At 45.7% G+C, this 20,644-nt stretch overlaps 1 protein-coding gene across 4 annotated transcripts; it reads right to left on the bottom strand.

Annotated features, from left to right (window-relative positions):
• Positions 1–4,515: 4,515 nt before the first annotated feature.
• Positions 4,516–20,635, bottom strand: A4GALT (alpha 1,4-galactosyltransferase (P blood group)). 4 transcript variants are annotated; one of them, XM_031555185.1, is made up of 3 exons: positions 20,067–20,635; positions 18,308–18,685; positions 4,516–8,916 (listed from the first exon to the last, which is right to left on the bottom strand). In XM_031555185.1, exons 2-3 carry the CDS (start codon positions 18,317–18,319, stop codon positions 7,792–7,794), a joined length of 1,137 nt encoding a protein of 378 aa, XP_031411045.1. In that variant the 5' UTR covers positions 18,320–18,685; positions 20,067–20,635; the 3' UTR covers positions 4,516–7,791. The 4 variants fall into 4 exon arrangements, with proteins under 4 accessions (XP_031411045.1, XP_010713717.1, XP_010713700.1 ...); XM_010715415.3 differs by lacking the exon at positions 20,067–20,635 and adding an exon at positions 19,413–19,495; XM_010715398.3 differs by lacking the exon at positions 18,308–18,685 and having other exon boundaries at positions 19,413–20,635.
• Positions 20,636–20,644: the final 9 nt, after the last annotated feature.

Below are 20,644 nucleotides of genomic sequence, written 5' to 3'. Positions count from 1 at the left end.
TAAGGAGAGAGAATGTGAAATTGATAGTGGATCGGCCTTACCACAACGCTGAGATGAGAAGCGCAGGCAGAGAAGCGCAGGCGAGAAGCGCAGGCAGAGAAGCGCAAGCGAAGCAGCGCAGGCAGAGAAGCGCAAGCGAAGCAGCGCAGGCAAAGAAGAGAGCATCAGGTGACCTTGCCGGGAGTTATATCTCCTCGCTGACCGCAAAGCCCCCTGGGGAAACGTAGCTGCTCTTCTCCGCTGGACAGGCACCCGGAACTTGAGCATCAGCAGTCAAACCCCCAGTGCATTGCATGATGTTATGATGTGGAATACCGATAATGAAAAATCATGAAACCATGACAAGCCCACACTTCAGAAGAGATTACCCGTGGCTTCTGGGACACTGCAAACGAAGAGTAGCCCACAAGAGAAGAGACGTGGCTGCCCCTACCCCTGCCCTACAGGAGGCTCTGAATGAGAGCCCCCAGAAGAGCAGCCCAGATGCCCAACCCATGCAGGGAGTGGCTGCTGGGCCAGAGAGGAGCCTGCAGGCAGCAGAGCCGGAATGCACACAGGCAGCAGCACCCATGGGGCCTCCACCAGCCAAGCGCCCTAAGAATAACACCCTCCAAGTCCAAGGATGTGCTGCTCACATCCTGCCAGGCTCTGCTGCAGCACCAGCATTGGAACAGTGCCAGGCTCTGCCCTGCTCCATGCTGCCCCTGAGCAGAAGCCAGATGCTGGGTGCCACTTGTGTTCCTCCATCACAGGGCACTCAGCCCTTCCTGCTCCCCTCTTTTACACCTGGCTGTCCTCAGCAGGAGCTCCTGCAGTCCCCAGAAACATCACAGCTGCAGGCTCCCTGGGCTGCCTTGAATTTCTTTGCTTCCTGCTTTGCAATGGCCATGAGGGCAGCAGCCATGATAATGCCACCAGACTGGCAGCACCGGGCAGCCCCACACTGCCCAACATGCACCTGCAGCCAGCACCGGGCAGATGCAGGCCATGGGATGGCCCCGTAGTGCAGGACCCACTGCAGACAGCGGGACAGAAGCCCCTACTTACATGTCCCTAAGCTGTAGCTCATAGGTGATTAGTTGCAGAAATAATACCTATCAGAAATTAACCTTTTTAGTTCTCATACCCCTTTGTTTGTATATTTAACTATTTATTCATTCAATTTTTCTGGAAATAAAATGATTCAGTAATAAACCTTCTTCCATTGTCATGTCATGTAAAGTCATTTGTTTATTTCATGCTGAAATCTCAGATTGAATTTGTGTTTCATCTCTCAACAAGCAATAGTAGCAGTGCTTCTAACACCAATGGAATGCTTTTCTCTAAGCATTACACTCTAGATTCTTTGCTGTACAGTAAAAGATTGGGTAACATTTGTACAACATTTATGTCCCAGCACAAGAAAGATATGGAACTCTTGGAGCAAGTCCAGAGGAGGGCAACTAAGATGATCAGAGGGCTGGAGTACCTGTCCTATGAAGAAAGGTTGAGGGAACTGGGCTTGATTAGCTTGGGGAAGAAAAGGCTCTGGAGAGACCTCATTGTGGCCTTCCTGTACATGAAGGGAGCATGTAAACAGGAGAGGGTACGACTGTTTATGAGGGTGGATAGTGATAGGTCAAGGGGGAATGGTCTTAAACTAAGAGACAGGGGAGGTTTAGGTCAGATATTAGGAGGACGTTTTTCACACAGAGGGTGGTGATGCACTGGAACAGGTTGCCCAAGGAGGTTGTGGATGCCCCATCCCTGGAGGAGGCCAGGCTGGATGTGGCTCTGGTATAGTTGTTGGTGACCCTTCACATAGTTGAAACTAGATGATCATTGTGGTCTTTTTCAACCCAAGCCATTCTATGATTCTGTGATTCTATACACCTCACACACTGGAAAGATCCTCCTAATCACAGAACCATGGAACAGTTTAGGTTGGGAGGGACCTCAAGGATCAGCAAGTTTCAAACCCCCTAACACTGGCAGGGTTGCCAACCACTAGAGCAAGTACTAAATCAGATTGCCCAGGGCCCCATCCAATCTGGCCCTAAACACCTTCGGGGCTGGAGCATCCACAGCTTCTCTGGGCAACCTGATCCTGCACCTCATCACTCTCGCAATAGCAAAGATCCCCATGACATCTAATCTTAATCTCCTCCCTAATTAAAAATCATCCTCCCTTGTCTTATCACTATCTACACTCTTAAAAAGTTGATTTCTCTCCTGCTTATAATCTCTCTTTAGAAGTTGGAAGGCCGCAATGAGATCATCCTACAGTCTTCTTCAGCTGAACAAGCCCTCTCCCTTCAGCCTATCTTCACTGGAGATGTGCTCCAGCCCTTGGATAATCTTTGTAGCCCTTCTCTGGACCCTCTCCTGAAGCTCCACATCTTTCCTGTGCTGAGGGCTCCAGACTTGGATGCAGTACTCCAGCAGGGGCCATCTGAGGGCAGAAAAGTGTGGGCAATTCCCTCCCTTGCCCTGCTGGCCACCCCTCTTCTGATGGAACCCAGTATACCACTGGCCTTTCAGGCTGCAAGCACACTCTATGGCTTGTGTTGAAATTTTCATCAACCAGGACCCCAAAGTTGTCAGCAGTTCTTCTCTCAGTTTCCATATTTATAGGGGATTACTTCGACCCAAGGGCAAAACCTTGCTTGGTTGAATCATAGAATCATAGAATGGTTTGGGTTGGAAGGGAGCTTTAAGATCATCTAATTTCAACCCCCTGCTATAGGCAGGGACACCTCTCTCTAGAGCAGGTTGCTCAAAGCCCCATTCAGCCTTTCAATGCTTCCAGGGAGGAAGCATTCACAACTTTGCTGGACAACCTCTTCCAGTGTCTCACCACCCTCACTGTAACTAATTTCTTCCTAATATATAGTCTAAAACTTTCTGGATAGCCTTCTTTTGTAGAAATGTTTCCAAAGAAAAATACTGAGGTGCTCAAGAAAGAAGAATCCTGGACTAAATGGATTTTCTTGTTGTCATGAGTTGGCCAGAAGAATTACTGGCTCACTGTTCTCTACAAAACTGTTGTATTCTTTTAAGTAAGCAGGTCTGAAAGCATAAAAGATTTAAAAATAGGAATTCTGTAAATTAATACGACTGTTTTGTGAACTCAAGGCTTTAAAATTAAAGGATTACAGATTATCAGAAATAGCAATTAGTCTAAGCTAGGACCTCTACGATGCACAGCTTTAATGTATTTGCCTTTAATTCATCCATAAAATAGACATTTTTGGTGTTTCATAGAGTCATAGAATGGTTTAGGTTGGAAAGAACCTTTAAGATCATCTAATTCCAAGTCCTCTGTTGGAGGGCAACCTGTTCCAGTGTCTCACCAGCCCCACAGTAAAGAATTTCTTCCTGATATCTAGTCTAAATTTACTCTTCCAGTTTTAAAGCCATTCCCTCTTGTTCTGTTGCTACATGCCTTTACAAAAAGTCCCTCCCCAGCTTTCCTGTAGGCCCCCTTCAGGTACCAGAAGGTCCCTATCAGATGTCCTCGGGGTCTTCTCTTCTCCAGGCTGAAGAGCCCCAGCTCCCAGCCTGTCCTCAATGGGGAGGTGCTCCAGCCCTCTAATTATCTTTGTGGCCCTCCTGCGGACCTGCTCTAACAAGCCCATGTCTTTCTTACCTTGAGGGCTCCAGAACTGGGCGCAGTACTCCATGTGGGGTCTCACAAGAGCAGAGTGGAGGGGCAGAATTCCCTCCCTCAACCTGCTGGTCACACTTCTCTTAATGCAACCCAGGATACAGTTGGCCTTCTGAGCTGCAAGCACACACTGCCAGCTCATGTTGAGTCTTTCATCAACTGACATTCCCAAATCCTTCCCCTCAAGGCTGCTCTCAAGCTATTCTCCAGCCAAGCTGCATCTCTGCTTCTTAACCTCCATCTTCACTCAGGTATTTATAAACAGTGAAAAGATCTGACCACCAAGCCTGATCTTCTCCAGGAAAAATGATCTGAGTTCTCTCAGCCTTTCCTCATATGCCAGTGTGTCAGTCACTTATTCATCTGTACTGGGTCTGGCTGGGATAGAGCTGATTTTTCTCACAGCATCTCCTATGGAGCCATGCTTTAGATTTGCGACCAAAACAATGCCAATAACATGCTAATGTTTTAGCTGTTGCTGATCAGCACTTGCATAGCATCAAGGCCTTCTTTATTTCCCTCTCTGCTCCCCCAGTAAACACACTAGGGGTGTTTATCTAAAAGTTTAGGAGGGGACAAAACCAGGCAGATGACACAAACACAAACTGGCCAAAGAGATTCTAACTTGGTTGAATCAGGAAACAGTACCACACTTTTCTCTGCACCCTCCCTTGAAGTCCCAAAGACAATACTGTAGTTGTGGTCCCCAGAGCCTCCATTCCCCATGTAATTATACTCAACTTACCTCACTTTCATTACACTCTCTTAATTTTATTGAGTCATTTCTGGACACGACTTTAAAGTACTTTTCTGCATAGTAACAAACAGATTGTTCAGACCTGCCACCAACGCATCACAGAACAAAATGGTAGAGAGAAGAAATAATAAAACTATTTATTTTGCTTTCACAAGATGGAGGGTCAAAGACTGCTTTGGTTTGATTCTCTGCTTATAACCTCGGAACATTGACTCTACAGGGAAAAACACACACACACAAAACAAAAAAAACAAACAAAAAAACAACAAGAACAACAAAAACATTTCACTTTGCAAAAAGGCACTTCCTTAGAGTAAGCAGTAGTACACCAAATCAAATATTTAGTAGCTCCCAAATATGTCTGTAATCAGTCCCTGATATCGCCACAGTAGAGATTCTGTTAAGGCTTTACAATCTTGAAACACCATTTTACCTTCCCTGGTTTCTGTCTCACTGCGTTTTTCGTTGCTTAGCATAAAGAGCCCAAATCAGAAACAATTCTTAGAAGGAGAAACCATGTTCCACTGGTCACAGTCTAGGCCAGAGTTGATGATTCTGTGGCTGCTTCTAAAGAAAGCAGTGTGTGGGAAGGGAAATGATTAGGTATAGATAGAGCATGATGTGAAAATATCATCCATTTATACCATTTTTTGTGGTTAAGACCACTTAAACAGTCATGAAGATCTTTTGCTCTCCACAAAGCTGTTGTTCTTAAAGATGTTCGGTGTTTGGAGATTCAAAATCCTGAATGTCTCCAGCACATGCCTTAAAGCTAAGCAGAACAACAGGGCAGCATGTGGTGGTTTTGCACTGATGGCTGGTTGAATTCCGCCACACTGCTCTCTCACTCCCCTGTCTCAAAGGAAGAAGAGGAGGAAATGGGATAAGGAAAAAAAAAAGCTCACAAGTTGAGATAAAGACAATTTAATTGAAGGGGAAAAAAGAGAAAAACAAACAAAGGCTGTGCAGAAGCAAAGAGAGAGAGAACAATTCTTCTCTACTCTCCATGAACAAGCGATGTTTGGATACATCTTGGGAAGCAGGGCCTCAATATATGACACAGTTGTTCAGGAGGACAGACATCATAACAAGAGCCCGTCCATCTCCTTCTTCTTTCCAGATTTTATTGCTGAGTGTGACGTCATGCAGCATGGAATGCCCCTTCGGTCAGTTTAGATCAGCTGTCCTGGCAATGTCCCATCCCAATCTCTTGCTTACCCCCCAGCCTGCTGCCCCTGGGGGAGTGGAGAGAGTTTTGTTGCCATAAGAGCACAGACAAAACATTGGTGCAATATCAATACTGTTCCAGCTAGATATGGAGAGCATAGCACTATATGGGCTGCTACGGGGAAAGAACTCCACCCCAGCCAAAACCATGACACAGCATTACATATATATGTACATGTTTGGAGGCACCCAGTGGAAGGGTGTTTCCAACACCTTCTTCATCCCAGAGCAGCTGCTTGTGCACAGAGCTCCTGCCTTGCCCAACTGCTAGGCAGGTAGCTTCCATTGCAGAGCAGCAGCAGCTTCCAGTCAGGCAGCTCAGCATGCAAATAAACAAAAGGTGCACAACCTCCTGAGCTCCCAAAGCCATGTTCCCCAAGGGATGGGGAACTATTGTGGAAAAGTGATAGGCAATTTGGCTTGTTTTCATCCTCCAAAAAAGAAAATAAACCCAAGACAACCTGAGAAATGTTGTCATTGTGCGCACAGTCTTCTACTTTTGGCTAAGTTGGACAAACCTCACCTTGCTTCTATTTGACATGGGAAACAGAAGAGGCCTCAGAAAACTGCAAACCTAGCAATCATCTACGTAGCCACTCCTTTTAAGAGCTCTTGCTATGAGGCTTCATGACACTGGAGATCTCACTGACTCATGGCCACCAGAAAGGTCACTGGAGTACCCCACTGCTGTTCCTAGGGGTAAGAAAATCCTCATACTAAAGGCAGAAAAGATTTCACAATGAGATCAGCGTAGGAGAGGGGATGGCCAATAATTTGTTCACCTCTGTCAACCCCACTGTAGTGTCAGCTCATGAGCCTCAGAAAACCTCTTTAGGTTGCAGTAAGGAACAGATATAAGGAAGCTTATGGTTTCTACCTTACTTTTGCTTCCTGCTGCTCTTTCTCTGATATTTTTTATATAATGAACTGTAAGAGCACCAACACATCCTTTTGACTATCAAAGCAAAGGACATTTTTTTTTGGCCATCGTGTATCCAACAAATTTGCCTCTATGGTGGAACCATCAAAGACACAACAGCACCGTAAGAGTGATACATTAATGTTCTCCATCATAATTCAGTGAAACGCTCAGAGGAGAAAAGTAAATCTTCTCACTGCATTTCTCCAGACCTCCCAGGAGAGATTTACACTCCTGCACAATGAATAGTGAACTGCAGGAGGGCTCCAGGCTACTGAAGAAGTCCATCATAAATGACTCAGTTCCTGAACTTGAATTTAGACAGTAAAGGTTTCCACCACACTCTGTAACATTGGGAATACTTGGAAGTATCACTTCTTTCCCTGTAAGATCAGTTTAAGCACTGAAAGATCATAGATGCAGTTATGGAAATTTGGTCACACTTACAAGCCCAGTGTAAAAGACAGTTCAGCTCTTCCTGTGTTACGTGCAATTTAAGATGTGATTTGGGAGAGCTCTCCTGCTCATTACAGGATGTTAATTTGCTATAACACAAATCACTGCTGTGCAAGAATTCCTTCAAAATGATGAACTAGACTCAGATCCTCTCATTCTGATTCATGCCAAATTTCCAAGCAAGTCTTTAAACCCACAACACTGAAGAGACTCCAGTGTCCCGTTCTCTCTTTGGATGAGTGTCATGAGAAAGTCTCTTCCATCAAAGTCTTCAGAAGAAAAAGGAATGAAAAGAAAAAGCATCACTTTAGCCATTTCACCTTTCATCTCTGTTTTCCTTCACATTTTTTCTTAAGACACCTCTTCAAGCACACTCTTAACCTCTTCAGTTCCTGTTCTTTGCTCTCCCATCCTTTTGTTGCTTTGAGGAAGTGACAGAGGACACGTTTCTACAAGGCCCCTTCCAGATCTGCAGCTACAGAAAGGAGTCTTATTCTTCAAGAGGTTTATGGAGGCTGCCACAAGTGGCCCAGTACTCACTCCTCATCCTGAGATTCCTCCACCTAACTGAGGAGAGCAGAAGGAAGGTCCTGCAGAGAACCAAATATTGTTAAAGTCAAGACGAAGAGCTGCACAGATGGGCTGAAAATACAGGCTCCATCTAAACCCCACAAATGGCTTTTATTCTCAGCTCCCACCACCTTCACTTCAAAAAAAGTTTATCTGAAATGAAACAGTTGAAGGGTTGGGAGGTCCCAGGCAATGTCTGTTAGCTGATCCTTGGAGTCAGTGCCATTTAAAGTCCATCTTCAAGACATCATATGTGGCGGGGCAGAAATGAGAATGCAGCTGAGCCAGCAAAGCCTGAGATGTGATCTCTAGCCTTGTCCCTTGGCTCTTCTTGTTCCATACATGCACAGCATAGGTGTTCTTCAGGAGTTCATTCAGCTCAGTGGAGCTGACCACTTCAAAATATTTCTTCCAGTCCTGCCACCGAATGGGATAAAAAGCCTCTCGGGGCAGAGCACTCACCCCTTTGCAGCTCTTACTGCTCCGAAGACTCCTGATGGAACACCACTTCTTAAAGACACGCGTTAGGAGCTGTGGGCCTTGATGCCCCCAGATCCAGCTGTTGTAGTTCTCCACAAAGTCCTGCATACAAAGCTCTATGAACTTGTGTTTGGGTGTAAAGGACAAAAAGGCTCCATTCAGTACATACTTGGACTGGGTGCCGAGCACATTGGTGAGGTTCTTTAAGTTCTTAAGCACAATGAAGTCTGTGTCCAGGTAGATGCCCCCGAATTTCCACATGATGGCAATTCTGCAGGCATCAGACAGGATGGGTAGGAAATAAGGTTCCCAGCGCTGCTGAGCCTGCAAGTACCACTTTGCTAGAGGTGTCCCAGAGAATAGCTCCGACAAATCCAAGGGACGGATTTCCACATTGGGGAAGCAGCTTAGCAATGAGAAGCCCCAGTGGTTGGGTAATGAGGCATTTCTGTTTGCCAGGCCTTTCATGAGCACCACGACCCTCGTCCCTGGATGTGTCCGGGCAGCTGACTCCACAGAGCACATAAATAGGTAATTTGGGTTGGTTCGTTCAGAGGTCTCCACAAAAAACACATCTCCTGGGGGAGGAGGAGGTTCATCAGCAACGGCACAGGGAGGAGATGGAACAGAGTGAGCACACTGGATCTGAACAGGCAAGTAGACTTGGTCCCTGCCCTTAGAGTCCTCCGTGATCCTCCAGTACAACACGATGGAGACAAAGGACATGAACTTAAAGGCAAGGATGAAGAGAGTTCTGAGCTTGTGGCCCAGCACTACCCGGGTTAGCTTTAGCAGGCAGTTGGGCATCCTGAGCATTCTTGTTCCCATCAGAGCTTGCTCTTCCAGAAGAAATGTTGTGATCTGGAGGGGAAAAAAGCAGAAAAAGAGACAAGCAATCAGCAGACCACAAGCCACAGTATATCACCATGGCAGAGCTGTATATGAACTCTCCGTATACCAGCATGCTAAATTATGCCTTAAGGATGTTTCTAAAGAAGTGTCCTGGCTTCTCCATTCTGCAGCAGTCCCCATCAGAAACCACAGTCCCTATATAGATTGTTAGATCTATAGATTGCATGGTAAAACACACTTGCACACCTACAAAGGAGCTCAGGGGGTTGGTGGCAGAAGGGGAGCTCAAGAAACAACCCTCTGGGCTCTTCCCAGAACCATCACAGGGACCATCAGCCCATCAAAGGCCCATCTGCACAAGTTCTGAGGAGTGTAGGAGCACAGAAGTGCAGAATCATCATATCACAGAATCACAGAATGGCTGAGGTGGGAAAGTGACCTCTGGACATCTTCAAGTCCAAACCCCTGCTCCAGCAGGGCCACTCAGAGCAGGGTGCCCAGGCCCACATCCAGGTGGCTTTTGGAGATCTCCAGCATGGAAGACTCTCTTCTATTTATCACAAACCAAGATTGACTCTCAGTTCCCTGGATACATGCTGTGCTTGCCTACATGCTTGCCACTTGTCAAGAAATACAGTCTTCATTCCATTTTATCTTCATCAGTCCGTTATTTTCAAATCAGATGTGTACAGGAACAATCCTAGATACTAAAAATTTAGATTCTCTTTTGTCCTCCAGTCTGCCGTCATACTAATTATCCTTGAGCTGTGGCACCTGGCACTGAGGGAGACAGGGCTTTTGCAGTGTTTCTTTTCCCCAAAGTAGAACCATCCTTCCCCCAAACTGAAAACTCGCCTAAAACCCCAGTGCTGTCATCTACTTCTGGAAAAAGGTTCTCAGCTTTCAGAGTCATGGGACAGTTTCCCTTCCATTTATTCTTCAGTAACCATCCTGCGGCCTGTATTTGTTCTTATATGCTCTTCCCCCCCAGCAGGCATTCAATCCGACTACAGTGCTACTTCTGCTTTTACAAGCCTAGTTTGTCTGTCCTGGCTAGCCACCAAGTTTAGTTCTCTGAAGTCCAAAGCATGGATTTAACCATAAAGAGACATGTTGCAGCAGAGCAAAACTGAATTTATCTCCCAGAAAGTCCAACTGTTTTAGAAGTCTGAAGTAATGCACATCAGGCTCCTGGAGTGCACAGGCCTGTTGAAGGGAACTGTGAGCAACGTACCAACAGCTTCCTCAAAGTCTGCATAGTCCAAGTAATGCCGGGCTTTTAGTATAAGAAAGCCAGGAAGGTTTCACTTTCTATAAAGAAAAAAATAAAAAGTGAAGTTGTATGGAAAATGCAAAGCATTTTAGTGTCTACTCTGCTCTAACCTCTGTTTCTTTCTTTTTTTCCTCTGCAACGGAAATATGCTTAATTTAGAAGAAATAAAATCAATACAGTCCATCAGCAAAAACAGGAGCTTTATGACACAAACTAAAAAGTGCAGAATGTAACAAAGAACTCAATTAGCCTGCTACAGATAGCTACAGGTCAGCTTAATAACAGAACAGGACCTTCCATTTTAGATCATTTATACTTCAGTTGAAAAAAAAAAAGAAAAGAAAAATCTCAGCTGAGATTCATCTCAGTTCAGTTTTTCCTCCATCTGAAGGAGAGTTCAACATTCTGTGATTTTGCAGAATGTTTCAAGTCCCTCAGTGCTTGCACACATCATCTGGCTGGCAGCACTGCGCTCTGGCGGGCTTGGGAGCTGCCATGTCACAGCAAGCAGCCCTTCCTTTCATCCCCTTTCCTTGAGACTCCAAGAGGACAATGAACACTTTCTTCCCATATAGCTGCAAGAAATGGCAAGACCATGTCATCTGCTCCAAGTCTCTTTTCTCCCTCTTCTCTCTATGGCCCCACTTCGGTTCAGAAGGAAGAAGAGCACATGAGCATGGGAGACCTTTCTACTATACGGCTTTTTGCCTCCACCACTTGTTCCAAGATGACTGCTCATAAACACTTGCAGCTGGCCAGTGCTGGCTCTTCTCTAAAGCTCTGTAATCAGGAAAACACTAAAGTGCCAACACAGCAATGCAAGTATATGCAAGTCTCATATATGGAAGAGGAAATGCTACCCAAGTTACACTTACATGGGCTTTGAATGGTTTGCCGTGTGATCTGTAAACAGTTTGCACCCCAGCACAGTGAGCATACTGTTGCAAGCAGGACAGTCTTGACTTCAGAAATTCAATTTCATGTGATTTATTACCAACTACCTTTTTAAAAATTTATTACCAACCAATTTTACTTTTAATTGCCAATTCAGCTACTGAGCAGAAGAAGTGAAACAATTAAGCAAATAGTTTGGGAAACACCTTTCCTCTCTTTTCCTAGGCTCCGCTTCAGCTTCCCTTTTTCCCCTCCTGCCCAGGACCAGCTTCCTTTCTTTTCCCTGCTGCTTATACTCAGTCTGCCCAGTACCAGCTTCCCTTCTTTTCCTGTTGCTTACACTCAGTCTGTTCCTGTTCCTTCGGTCAGTGCATAACAGCTTATTTTCACCACTCTTTGCATCTTACTCCTTCCCACTACTGCTCCTTGCTTCTTACAACTCCTCTGCCCAGCCCTCCACAGCCTGCAGTCCTTCAGAGCGTACCCACCCTGGCACAGGCTCTCTGCAGGACACAGGGAAATCCCCATTCTGACATCGATCACCCCCCAGCCACAGACCCACAGGTGTGTCCCTGTCCCCATGTGGTTCCTCTTTGAGCACAGACTTTCAAGGGTATCCCTGCCCCAGCTTGGGTTGTTCAAATGCCACAACCCCTCAAGGGTGCTTTCTCCAGCATTACTTCCTTCAGTGACAGCACCTCCACCCATGTACCCAACAATGCACCCTTCCACACCTCTCCTCCTCGTCCTCCCTTCACTCTGGAGACATTTCTTTGTGCATGTCCTCACGCCTCCTTTTGCGTGCCCTCCAGTGTTTCCTCTCACATCTCCTCTGCCTCCTCGCATCTTTGCTCATGTCCCCTTTTGCTTGTCCTCAAGCAGGTCTTTACGTTCCTCCTGCCCCTTGTCACCTTTTCAAGTCCTATTCTGTGATTCCTCACGTGTCACCTCACGCCTCCCCCCCTGTGACTTTTGTTCATAGCAGCTATCTCTGTTTCTTAAACACACTTGGGCAGAGGTGCCACAAGGAGCTGACGGGTTGCTGTTTTGGTGCGCAATGGGTTGTTGTCATGCTCATGGCCTCCTCCCACTCAGCCCACCCCCTGCAGCTCCAGTTCCCCAGAGCCTGCCGGTTAGTTCCTCATTGTTTTTTGTTGGGTTTTTTTTTTCCTCTGCAAGGGAAATATGCATTTGGATTTCGGCTTACCACCTGTTGAGCAGTTCTGCACCACTGGTGCAAACAAAAGAAGTCATATTATTGGCAGTGAAGGTCACTGCCCCTCAAGAGGCTCATGTATTTGTTTCCCTTTGTGGCAACATCTGCTTCCCAGTGTTCCCTCTACAATGGAAAGTCTTTAAACAAATAAAGTACATGAGAGACCGTAAGTTCACATTTACATTTACCTACTTGTAGTACAAAGGGCTTGCCAGTTAAACCAATGTAAGATCAAATTTCTACAAAAAGGGGGATTTGTTCAAGTGTCTAAGGCAGAAAATTCAGCCTACAAAGTCCTCCGATAGTTTAGCATCCAGAGAACAGCTCGACTGAAGAATAAATTTTGGGAAAAGGTAATCAAGAGAATACTACTGCTCCCCCAGCACCCCTCTTCCTATAAGCAGTGGGGAAATACCAATGTCCCAGTTTTGTTTTCTCTTTAAGCTACTCGGCAGCCAAAGGGAAGAGAAGAATCTCTGGCAGTAAATAATAGGAGCAAGTGACAACAGCTGTTCCAGCAACAGCAGTGAAGCACCAGGGAAAGCACAAGCACTCATCCTACAGCTCCTTTTGCTTCAAGTGACAGCCAGCCAAGCATGGCTGGAGCAGCGTGCTGTGTGCAGAGAATGGCAGTCAGGACCTGCCACAAGGCAGACAGGGCTACGCTTCACTGTAGGTGGCAGAAGAGAACCCCAGAGCACATCTTTGTGGGTCAGGCAAGGTGCTGCTTTTAAATGTTTCGTTCCATATGCTGCCTAACACTGAGCCCAGGATGTTTTCCCAAATGAATGTTGCAAGAGACCTGAAGTGTTTTGCTGCTGCTTAATGGAGGATGTCTTATCCATAATCAATTCCTCTCTATTTACGTGTTTTAGCTGTTGCCTTGGTTTTCCCTGGAAAGGAGTGACAAGTGTTTTAGGGGTAGTACCTGTGCCTTTTCTCTAAAAGCCATTAGAAACACTTCAGAAGAAAATACAAAAAAAACAACAACAACAACAAAAAAAACAACCCAAAACCTCAATCAAAAGAAAAATGACAAAGTAAATTTTTGAATAACCTTTGTTACATCGAAATTAAGTAAATTAAACATGAACCTAGAGCTCAGAGAATTCAGAATAACTAGTGGGTGTAATTTACATCAAAAACATGTGGTGGTAAGGCACCCATATATATAACCAGAGAAGAAGCTGCTGAAAGTTTACATAAATCAGCTTTCGGTTGATGTGTTTCAGAGCTACAGAAATGCATTTTTCAGTTCAAAGACCATGCCCAACACTGCCCTGCTCTGTTCCTTCAGCTTTTACCCCTTTGACAGTTTAAGTTCAGCACATTTACAAACCCAGTACATAGGAAATGACACAGTGATTTGTTATGATGTGCTGGGTAGAGTTATGGTCAAGACTGGTCTTTAGGAATACTTGGGATGAGGCAGCCTGCAGCAGAATGGTGGAGGTGAGACTCATGTTTGAAACTATGCTTTTCGGTCCTGCCCCCAGGCCACAACAGCAAACACAAATCAGACACATGAAGTCACTCGTGATCTCAGCCTCAGAGAGAAGTGGGGTGGTCTTTCAAAAGTCTACTCGGGTGCTGTAGTTAACATGTTTAAAATGCTTTGACTTTGTCCACAAACTAAGTCAAAGCATTTTGCTTATTAATGCTTCTCCCAGTACTATCACTGTCCATCGGGTTAACTCATGATGTAACCACGTCAACTCCTGCAACAAGCAAATGCACCACATTCCTGATCTAGGTCAGGCCTATCCATTACTTCTTTCCCCATCTGCACTGTGAAAGTAATTCATGACAGAAGTGGGGTTCTGTGAAATCCCAAGTCATAGATGCTTGGAAGGAGGCTGTACAGAAACTGTGAAAATGGCTAAAAGAGATGAAAAACTAGGTGGGATTGGAATAAGGTAGCTAAAAATTGTTTTAATTGGGAAATCCTGCAAGAAGAATTTCAGAAGTGGCGGAAAGTCACAAACGTGGAAGAACGGAGGAAAAGGAACTCTTCACTGGTCTCCACGCAGAGGTGGAGAAGATGCTGGAAGCATTTTGCTTAGAACTGCAAAACAAAGAGTAGAAACCAGAGTACAGGTATTAAAAACCAGCTCACAAGCCACTTTACATCAAGCTAAGGATGCCTAAGCACGAGCAGCTGCCCTTGAGTCACAATAAAAGCCAATTATTTCAAGAATTAAGAACTAACTTCATTTCTCTGGTTTTACAACTGCTCAAGCAGAAAAGCACATGCCCAACCTCAGTGAAATCCTTGGAAGAAAATACACACTGACATTTGGCATTGTGAAGGATGACTCAGGCTGAACTTTCTGCCACCACACAGTTGTCCAAACCTAAGCAGGAAAACACAGCCTCTCTGCACCCTATTACTAAAAATTTCATGGTGCAACTTCTGCCAATGGAGGTGCTCCTCCACTGCCTTGGGTCACCACAACCTTTATCAATTGTATTGCAGATCAGTTTGGGCAAATATCTATAAAATATTCCAAATATTCAGAGGAGGACTGGTTTGGATGGGTGTGATGATGCTACACACCCTGGGATCAGGATGAAGTCAGACAGATATTCCTGGGAAACAGAATAGTTCTTCAAAGCTCCAGCACAGGTGCAGTTGGAAACACCTTCTCTTTATTAAATTCAGTATATTATAAACATGGTATAATGCAAATGTGTAGAAGATGAGCATATAATCTTCCTCCCTCCCTGGGATACTTTTGAAGGCTTCTCTGAGTGGACTGGCTGCCCAGAATATCCTTAATGCACAAGGTGCTCTACCCTGGGAACTTCTGTGATAGCAACAGATGCAGGAAAAGCAAGATGTCTGGAAAATGCAGTGTGTGGAGAATCAACAAGTTTAGCCTTAATGCTGCACACGGAGACTCATACTTGAAGTAAAAGGACTTCAAAACTGGACATCCTTCAGGAATAGTACCCCTATCTTGACTAACCACTGGGAAGGAAATGTTAGGGTTGCACAATGGTCAATAAGCCATGACACAAAAGCTATATGGAAAACTGAGAATGAGCAAGCTGAAGGTTTGGAATAAGAAAATAGAAAGTTGAAAGGCGAATTAAAAGGGAAGAATTAGAGTTAAGTATAAAAAAAGGCCTGTCATAGTGACTGTGACGGACAGACTAGGTGAATCTGATGGCAAAGTATTTGATTCTGTAACCTCTTTGTCAAACAAGAAATCACTGCTGTTGACGCACAGGGGAATAATCCACAGAGATGGGATCCCACTATAGTTTGAGATTTTAATGTGGATACTGCGTACCAAAAACAGCCTACGTAGTCAATCATTAAATGGTGACGCCTCCTCTGGCATGCTGAAGCAGCAAGAGTAAGTCTGTTTGCACTAGAGGCAGAAGATTTAGCTTAGGTCCCGGAATTCCCACCCTCAGAGGGAACGTACTCAAACCCTATGAACCTTCGCTATTGGGTGAATCTACTACCAAGACTGTGGCTGGAAATGTCTTATCACTTGACAAGCTCCAGATTAACTTCAGGAAGCATTATTGCTAGCAGCTCCTATAACCTTATTACACTGAGCTGAAGCCCTAGGTAAATAACCTAGTGCATGGCTTATTCCTGCTATGTCCCCTGACTTGAGGTCTGTTGAAAAAGGAAAGGGAAATGAGCAAGGCCCTATCCCATTCACCATATGGGATGAATCATACTGATGAACTGCCGATTTGACATGAAATGAAACACTTTGAGAAACTTTCCTGCCCTCTTAAAATTGTTGTTTTATATACACCATTTTATCACACTCAGCGGTTACAGTAGTGCCTGTTCCAGCATCAGTGGAAATGGATCAGCAATCATGATGTTGAGTTTGCGAACAACATATCTCAGATGGGTGATGAATTAGATTGCTGATCTGGCACCTTCCAACATTGGATACTAAATTCTGATTGTTAGTAGAACCAATCCACAACGCATTTTGGAACCAACCTAATTTGGCAAACTTACTTCCTAACACTGAATAATCCAAATCATCAAAAACTCTTGAAGCATGCTTCCATGGCAAGCCCCCTTAGAGCTTTACAATGCCACTGTGTACAAATGAAGAGCAGGTGGTAAAAACAAGCAGTTATACCTTTTTTACATCACACCCAAGTACAGTTTCTATTTAAATGTAACAGCACACAAGCTTGTCCTGATGCTGATCTGACCCTGCGATAATGGCTCGCAATTACAAACAAATGTGCGTTTGATGGCTTGAAATTCCAGAATCTCACATGCAATGCTAATAACACAAATTCTCAAAAATGCTGCAATTTCACTGGCCCTAATTCTACATGACATAGTCTGCCGAGTAATGGTCAGCTGAGTAATAACAATAGCTGGAATACACTTTGCCCAGACAACATGTCTAGCTGTACAAATGGAAACCTCTTTTGCAAAATCTGGTTGAGCCAAACATGAAACAAACTTAATTGTTCTCCTGACCCACAGTGCTCATTCTGCAAACATCAAAATAACTCCAGATACTGTTTTAACAGCTGGATGGCTGTGGTTTTTTGGCATTGGTATGTATAAAAGTATATCACCACAGTGGGCTGCTACTTAATCACATGACTACAGAATCATAATCACAGAACGGCTTGGGTTACAAGGGGCCTTAAAGCCCACCCAGTTCCAACCCTCTGCCATGGGCAGGGTTACTGTCCACTACCTCAGGCTGCCCAGGGCCCCCTCCAACCTGGCTTTGAACACTTCCAGGGATGGGAGACCACAGCTTCTCTCAGCAGCCCTTGCCACTGCTTCACCATCCTCAGAGTGAAGAATTTCCTTCTAATATAGAATCTAAATCTCCCCTTTTTTTAGTTTAAAACCACTCTCCCTAGATATATCACTAGCAGACCATGTAAAAAGTCTGTCCCCCTCCTGTTTATAAGCTCCCTTTAGGTCCTGGAAGGCCATAATGATGTCTCAGTGAAGCTTTCTCTCTTTTCCAGGATTAACAAGCTCAGTTCCCTCAGTTTTCCATTGTATAAGAGGTGCTCCAGTCCTCTGAACATCTTTGTGGTCCTCCTCCGGACCTGCTCCAGCAGCTCCACATCTTTCTTGTGCTGAGGGCCCCAGACTTGGACATAATACTCCAGGTGAAGAGAGGGACCATCATATCCCCAGCTCTGTTGACCACTTTTGATGCAGCCCAGAATAGAGCTGGCCTTCTGGACTGCAACTGTTGGCTTTTCATCCACCAGAACCTCCAAGTCCTTTTCCACCAGCCTGCTCTCAATGAATACTTCCAGTGTGCACACATATCTGGAGTTGCCCCAATCCGAGTGCAAAACACTGTATTTGGCCTTGTTGAATCTCATTAGGTTCACACAAGCCCACTTTTCAAGCTTGTCCAGGTCCCTTTCGATGGCACAATACCATAACACCCTCAAGCCTCATGCATTTCAATCTAAATAACTGTCACTTATTTTTCCAAACACCCGATACCCAGTATATCATAAGCATAGAATATCCAAACCCTTAGCAACATGATCAACTGCATTTCATAAGGCTGTATGCTTACTGCTTCTAAACTTGGGTGCTGCTGAACTGAAATAAGCTACTGATAACACCTCCGCTGTACTCAAAATTACCCAAAATACGATAGATGCTTTAACAAACCCACAGATGGAGCTCACTTTCACTATTTGCAATTCGAAATCATGAGGCCTTAGGCCATCTTTTAGCTTCACAGTGAGGAGTTTCTGCATTCACACGTGTTACTTTTTAAGAGGTTGAATATGGTGTGAATGCTATTCAGCAGCACATCCTTATCTGTCACCAAACTGTGCAAGGACAACCCTTGCTCAAGGGTCTGTCCACCAATTGGGCCAGACCTCAGTGTGTAGGGATGGCGTGCCTTACTGACAGTAGCTTTTATTTTAATTGTAGGCTCTATTCTTTTCTGTATTCTTTAATGTATCTTGTACCAGATTACTTTGTGTTTCCCTCCTTTCTAAATCAATACGATTCATGTGTGCTTTACCTTCCAAAGCATCCCAGAAGCTCCAGCATTGCTCCTAAATGACCCTAAGTCTCCTCCACCTCAGGCATTAGGTGGCAAGAAAGACAAAGCAAGTATAGCATAGTCTCACTCCTAACAGTCAGCTGCAGGCCAAGGGCATGGGTGGTTCGTGTCCTTACGCAGATAGGCTGAACTTTTTTAAAGACAGCCCCCACCAGTTGCCTGAATGGTGGTTCTCTCCATTCAGCTTCAGTAATACAAAACAGGCCTGGCTTTTGCCCAAGATGGATGTGCTGAATGTTCTCCTCTGTTTCTCCTCTTCCTTTTTACTCCCTTAGCAGATGAAGCTTTGTTGGGACACTGGTGGACTTGTGACGTGATGACATGAACTCCAGAACCCTGCAAAACACCACAGCCTTGATACAGATCTGCTTTGAGGTGAGGCTCTGTCCATCACTTTTGCTTTGTGACAGTCACTGACATTACACCTGTTTCCAGGTGAAGTCACCACCCAAAATAAGATCTGTGGATCTGTTCTGGAAACTGAGTTACTAACAAAGTAAGGGATTTAATATGTTTGTTTGGGCAGGAGTGCCTGAGAAAGACAACCCCAGATAAGTGCAGAGAAAAGGATCTGAAAGAAGACGCAGCAAGCAGAAGACTTTCACTTGCATGGGAAGTGCATGCCGTGAGGAGCTAAATGATAGCATATGAGGACAGGAGGAGCTTGAACACTGTTTCCAACCTCTCCTGACAGCACATGCTAGACCATGATGCAAACCGCAGCAGTGTAAATGGCAAGATTACGCTGTGCTGTACTCTACTGATGCGGTCTCATCCCCACATGGAACAGGTACGTTTGTGTGGTTTGATGTGCTAACTGCAACTGGCAGGCAGCACCTTACCTCTGTGGTTATGACCAAATAAAAAATTAGATGGATAAGGAATTACACATAAGAACTTCTTGCCAAAGTATGGGTTGATATCAAAAGAAAAGCAAACCAGCAGCTAATTGAGCTAATTGCAGCTGAATCCACTCCCTTCTTCCTCAAGCTTTTCTTTCACACTCCTCTGCCCCTGGCATGCCCAGCCCTGAAAGCTTGAGCACCACAAAGTGAATTCTTACTTGTTTGGCTTTCAAAACTGGTTTTGCTCCACTGCAGAGTGAGACAGGCACAAACAGCACACAAAGAGAGATGCTGAAGAAGCAGCAGTCAGGTGGCTGCATGTTACAGTGGCACCTCACTTAGCTCAGTGGCATCACCAAATTGCATCCTGAGGCTTCACAGTCCCCAGCTGCTGAACCTGGCCCTGTTGAGACTGCTGGCTTCTTTGGAGACACTGTCTGATGGAAGCTGCCAATGCCTTGAGAGCCAGTGGGAATCCAGTGAGAAGGGAAATGTGGGTAACAGCCATGAGCTGCACACTTGCAATCAACTCAGGGCAGGCAGGTTGCTATTCACCTGATATCTGACCCTCAAGGATGAGTATTGTTTTTATGCTGACAGATGATGAGCATGAGAACAGAAGGGCGTTCACGCTGACTTCCCAGTCATCAGTTCTCCCTACAAAACCAGTGCCTGGAGACACAGCTGGATTTGTGCTTCTGGCTTTCATGATAACAAAAATATCCATAGTGCAAAGCTGGCAGAGCTCGGCAGAAGCTGGGGTGGGATGCAGGCAGGATGCAGAAACATCCAGCCTGTGCAGAGTAGCCCCTCATGCATTGGGAAACAACGCACTGGTTTAGATCACTCTTAGCCAATGCTGTGGGACTCACCATCTTTCAACTTCCCAGCTTTTAGGTCACTAGGTACAGGAGTTACTCATTTCTTCACAACTGCTTCTCCAGGGCTCTCTCCCCCTACTACCACAGCAAGCATTTCCACAGCCCTCTCGTGAGGCTCCGTCCCTCTTCTCCAGCCCTCTCTCCAGCCTTAGCCCTGCGCTTTCCAGGTCAGCTCTGTCAGTTCACGAAGGCCCTCCGAGTTCCCCCGTCACCAGCTCTGTCGCTTCTCCCCCCTCTGTCCGGGCCAGCCGCACCCCGCCCGAGCCTTCCCGGCGGCGGACCCGGCTGTACATTCGTCCTTCTCGGGTTGCACGGCGCCTTTCAGCCCGCACGACATGCGGGCACCGTGCGTGCAGCCCCTTCGGAAAGCGATGTCCGGATGGCAGGGAACGCCCTGCAGACGACTCAGCGCAGCGGGGGGAAGCAGACCTCTTCGCCCGGGCTCTCCGCAGCACTATGAGCGGGCAGACTGCGAGCTCCAAGCAGAGCGACTCCAGCTCCCGGGCAGCTGAGGGCAAAGCTGCGACGAAGACGGACGCGCTGCGCCCATGGAAAAATCCGCCGCGGAA

This window comes from Meleagris gallopavo, chromosome 1 (assembly GCF_000146605.3).
Source record: "Meleagris gallopavo isolate NT-WF06-2002-E0010 breed Aviagen turkey brand Nicholas breeding stock chromosome 1, Turkey_5.1, whole genome shotgun sequence".
In the NCBI taxonomy this organism is placed as follows: Eukaryota; Metazoa; Chordata; class Aves; order Galliformes; family Phasianidae; genus Meleagris; species Meleagris gallopavo.
The sequence above is the reverse complement of the archived record's forward strand: the minus strand, read 5'-3'. Positions and strand labels throughout refer to the sequence as shown.

Excerpts from the sequence above, each read along its gene's own strand:
- A4GALT (XM_010715398.3), bottom strand. The coding sequence starts at position 19,514 with ATGCAGCCACCTGACTGCTGCTTCTTCAGCATCTCTCTTTGTGTGCTG. Across the intron at positions 8,917-19,412 it reads CAGTTTTGAAAGCCAAACAA|ATCACAACATTTCTTCTGGA; the intron begins GTAAGAATTCAC and ends TTTCCCCTCCAG.